Source organism: Plasmopara halstedii, assembly GCF_900000015.1.
Source record: "Plasmopara halstedii genome assembly, contig: Scaffold_1211, whole genome shotgun sequence".
NCBI classification, from domain to species: Eukaryota; Oomycota; class Peronosporomycetes; order Peronosporales; family Peronosporaceae; genus Plasmopara; species Plasmopara halstedii.
In genome coordinates, this window is record NW_020188126.1 from 1,398,574 (window position 1) to 1,403,314 (window position 4,741).

Here is a 4,741-nt window from a genome sequence, read left to right on the forward strand (position 1 = left end):
AACAAGGATTTTTGCAACGAGACTTCAGCGCTTTCTACCGAAATCATTCACAAGAGGCAATTCGGCTTTGTACCGAAACGCCAGCTCAGCACTGCAGTGGACATGTTCACAGCGCTACGGGAACATGGAACCTGCACGGAGATGTCCAGCGGACCAATCGCCAAACTACTCGACTCACCAAAGCCTACGACTCCCTGAACTGAGATAACATCATCGCCACTCTTCGTCGGTACGGATTCTCTCAGCGCTTCTGCGTGATGATAGAAAGCATTCACCACGGAATCACGGGCTTCTTCTTGGTCAACGGATACAGCTCTTTCAAGCTAACAGTAAGCAGCGGGATACGACAAGGCTGTCTATCGGTACCGTTGCTATTCGTCGTAGCACTGGACGTATTGTACAGAGTCACGATGAAGTGCCGGATCTACGAGGTATCGCACTTCAAACACACAACGAAGGAACTGAGGTCCGCAGTTGTGGTTCGCCGATGATACAGCATTGTACCTCGACGACAACAGGAACACACCGGCAGTTTTGGAGATTTTGGAACGATTTGCCATGGTTTCGGGTCTGCGAGTGAATCTCACGAAGTCAATAGCCATCCCTTTGGGACGGTCGGAACAAGAGCCACCCGAGAGTCTCAACGGAATCCCAGTTCTAGCCAAGGGAGACCATTGAGGTTTCTCGGCGTACGGATGGGCATGGATGATCAGACCCAAGCAAACTGGAACTCATGCAGAAACGCGCTAACGACAAGACTCGTGCTGGCGCGAAACAAAACTCACACGGTTGTTCAACGAGCTGAGATCGCGCGGGCTTTTGACATACCGACGTTCTTGTTCTGCGCTCAATACGCATGGCCGACAAAGGAGCAACTCGACCCGAAGTAGCAGCTAACCAAGAGATTCGTCTGAGGTGGCACAGACAAAGAGAAGAAGAAGCCGTGAGTAAGTGAGTGTCAAGCAGAACTTCGAGCCTCTCAAGGAGGAATCGGCTATCCAAACTTGACAATGGAACTTCTCACATCCAGTGCACCACAGTAGCGGCTAGGGCAATGAATGCCTCTCGTGACGAGCGCCTTCTTATAGACCTCTTCTCGACGAACAGGGAATCGGCTTCGGAGTACATCACTCCAACGAATGGGAAGAGCTCAGAGAGGCTCCTGTCCAGCCTATGCGAAACAGGATGGACGGTACTAGCCACCCTACCTGCGTTGTGCATCCCTGTTGCTTCTCCAGCGGAGATCACAACAATGAAGGCGCTCCTGGCGCGTGCCATAGGGAAAGCCGAGTGGATAGGCGGTGAATATGCAATCGCGGTGGCTAAAGCGGATCTCATTATCTGAACGACAGCATCAAGACTCGTGGAGACTCACGTGGATTCTTCTGCCACGAATGGTTACTGCTGTGTGACATCAAGGCAACAGGATTGCTATTTGACAGCAAGGGACGCCATTACGACCTCAATTGATCCAAGTCGACAGTAACAGCTTAAGAGCTACGCGATCTATTGCAATGGCGGTGGGTGAAACACGGCTGTGTCAGAATCAGATTCCCATCGACAAGCACCGCTGTCACGACCCCAGCTCTCCGATCCATTGAGCATCTTTGTTTGATTTTCTTACTGAACTTTCCAGAACAGCTCCATCGACCGAAGGCTGCTGTTGCGCTTCGACTAACGGATCCAGAGGTGATAAAACACGATAACTATTTCCTGGACAACGACAGCACGATACGCCATCAGGATACGGCCATCACAACCAGCATTCACCCCTTCGAGCGACCTCAGGACGCCGACAAAGTAGCGACACGAGATCTTGATGGCATCCCTGTCTCCTTCCATCCACACCCGCGACCGTCTCAAATTGTCAGCTTGAGATGCGGACGAACGGGTTGGAAATTCAAATGCAGGACACCCAAGCACCATTGCCAACCACAGCGACCAAAGAATGGCATCAAGAAGAGGGATGGACGAATGGACAGCTCAGCAGGACCTACGAACGAGGCAACCAGGCTTGAAGCCGACCTATACAACCTGAAGTATACAGCAATTCTCGCTGTTCCTGGGATAGCCTCGTCAGCTCAGGAGATCATGTTGAGACTCAAGACCCGACCTCAGGTAACTTGTGGAACCGAACAGCAAATAACCTGTCGTGTCTACATGAGACATGTTCAAGGTCGGACAGAACTCACCTGATTCACGTCTTCTGGGCATGCCAAGAGATTGTGGGACCACCTGATCAGAGAATGGGAAGTCTTCGGTGTCAGCTCTCAAGGCAAGCCTCTAGAAGCAATCTTCGCACTTCAACTACCAACTTCTCCAGCTTGATTAGCGCTCGAAACTGTCCAGCAGCTCAGTGATCTGTCTGCAGAGGAAGCAAGGACCTTGATGTACCCAATGGCCAACATGGTGTGGCATTATATGTGCGTGATGTGTGTGGCGGCTGTCTGGCACTACCGAATCAAGGTCATGAGCGGTAACCCCTGCGTACGCGACAATACGGAGACGCTTTTTAGAATAACAATGGTTCGCCTATCGACGGGACTCCGGGACCTCTGCATTCTCTTAAACACACTATGCCCTAAGACGACGGACACAGCAGTCGGAGTACTCAAGGCAATCGTTGCTATGATCACGAACAAAGCGGATCTCCCAGCAATCTCTCTACCCAGCATGGACTCGGCATACCGCATCTTCTTCGACGGAGGGTGAAGAGACAACCCTGGTCCAGGCGGTTTGGGTTCGGTACTGGTGCGCATAATTAGCGAGGTCTCGACCCCGACGATGATCTGGTTCGCGTCTTTGGCTTATGGCCATCCAACTACCACGAATAACAAAGCAGAATATGCAGGCCTGTATCATGGATTTCGCTATGCAGTGTCACTCGGATGCTCGCCGCTCTACGTGATCGGAGACAGCTCAATGATCATCGGACAGATGCGAGAACATCGGCCTCCGAAAAAGCACACCCTCTGGTGTAGTTGTGCTCAATGCCAGTTCGAGATTCGCAAGCTGCAGGTCGTCGGCTAGTGCCATCACCCAAGGGCAAACAACAACATGGCAGATAGCGCAGCAAACATCGCAATGGATTCATGTCGATCCCAACAATGCGAAGCAAGCACCTCTCATCCAAACTGTTAGCCATTGCGGAACACCTCAACCAAGACCTACAATACTGGCTCCAAGCGTTCGGTTGCAGGTCTCAGCTGTCTTGGATGGAGCACCGTTCTAGAGAAGCTAGAACTTGGGGGTTTCTTCCGAAACCCAGCCGGCGAGCTTTAACGGCAGAATGCCGGCTCCCAACTAGTCGAAACGCGTCATAACGTAGTGTAGCTAGGAGAAAGGATATCGTCGTTCATCTACATTTAACACAATATACCTGATCTTCATCATCATCATACAGAGGTTCTGTGTCTCGGTGAGACCAGGGTGTACACGCCTTCCGCGTCGCCCGGTGTAACCATCACTGTCCGCCCTTTGTAGCTCCGATGTTATCTGCAACATCCAACGAAGATCTGCTAACCCCACAACCTTCGTCCAGTGGATAACGTGCCACTCCACGCGCATCTGAAGGGCTCGATGCCTCGGCTTCTGGCCGACCATGTCACGAATATCATGCAGCGATTGCTTTAATACTCGAGTAGCGCTTAGTAGTTTACGTGCCACTTCACGTGCACCACGGGGGCCTTGCCCTCGATGCCTCGGCCCTTGGCCGACCATGTCACGCATGGCATGCAGCGACAGCTCCGAAACTTGAGCAGCGCTGAGTGGGTGACGTGCTACCCCACGATGAGCCCGCGAGCCACGCTCGGAACTCATGTCCGATTCACCGTTGGTGACTACCAACTCGGACATTACAATGTCTAGCACGTTGACCGTCTCGGTCCAGTGCATCGCCAATAGCGCTTTTGTATCCTTGCAGAGGTGGGAACATGACTCGCCAAAGCTCCACCAGGAGACGTGCGCATAGCGCCCAAGGTCCTTGACCTCCAATCAATCCATGGATCATGGTGATTCAACCATGCCATTGCGTGGATGAGGTCATACCTTGCATCAAAGTCTATGACCAGACAGCGTTCCACGCTATCAAAGTCAAGGAGCTTGACTCCGAGGTCCACAGGGACTTTCGGGACCGTGACACGTGTCCCCATCGCTAGGCAAACAGTGACGATGTCACCCAACCGCGCTTTCAGCACCTCAGCATACAGCTGACATCCCTCCATCGTGGAGCATCGAGCATAGCCCCCGACGCCCCGGAATCGATGGGGATCTTCCATGGCTTCTCGATGCCTTTTACGATCAACACTACAACCAGCAAGCCCAGCTTGAAAACTCGTTCTGTGTTCAAGAGCACGGAGCTCTTCAGGGCTGGGCTCTGTTGACCTCTACCACTCTGGCAGCACACAAACACACGACGGGGTTTTGTCTGTGGAGATACCCGTCACCTTCGAAACGGTTGCCCCTGCGCAAGGCGCGTCAAGGTTCTTTGAACCATCGCCGCAATTCCCACCAGTCTGGTTCTTCGCGGGGAAACGACACCACCCAGTAGGCGCGGGGCGACCTTTTGGGAAAGAACTGAGTTCTGTTGAACCCCCGACAGCTCGGAGCTCAGCTCCCTTGTTTTCAGCATAGCTGAGATCCATGGGCACAGACCCGCTCGACGAGATGCTGGAGTATGCATTCCAACCAAGTCGTGCCGACTTGAAATTGAATTCGGCATTCAATGCCACATTTACCGCCT

General features: G+C 52.6%; 1 protein-coding gene across 1 annotated transcript; it reads right to left on the reverse strand.

The window, feature by feature from the left end:
- Positions 1-2,919: 2,919 nt before the first annotated feature.
- PHALS_00930 (uncharacterized protein) lies at positions 2,920-3,145 on the reverse strand (the record flags this gene model as incomplete). Its single annotated transcript, XM_024730697.1, has 2 exons — positions 2,920-3,026; positions 3,079-3,145. The coding sequence occupies 2 exons, from the start codon at positions 3,143-3,145 to the stop codon at positions 2,920-2,922; spliced, it is 174 nt and encodes a 57-aa protein (XP_024580948.1).
- Between the last annotated feature and the right edge of the window lie 1,596 nt (positions 3,146-4,741).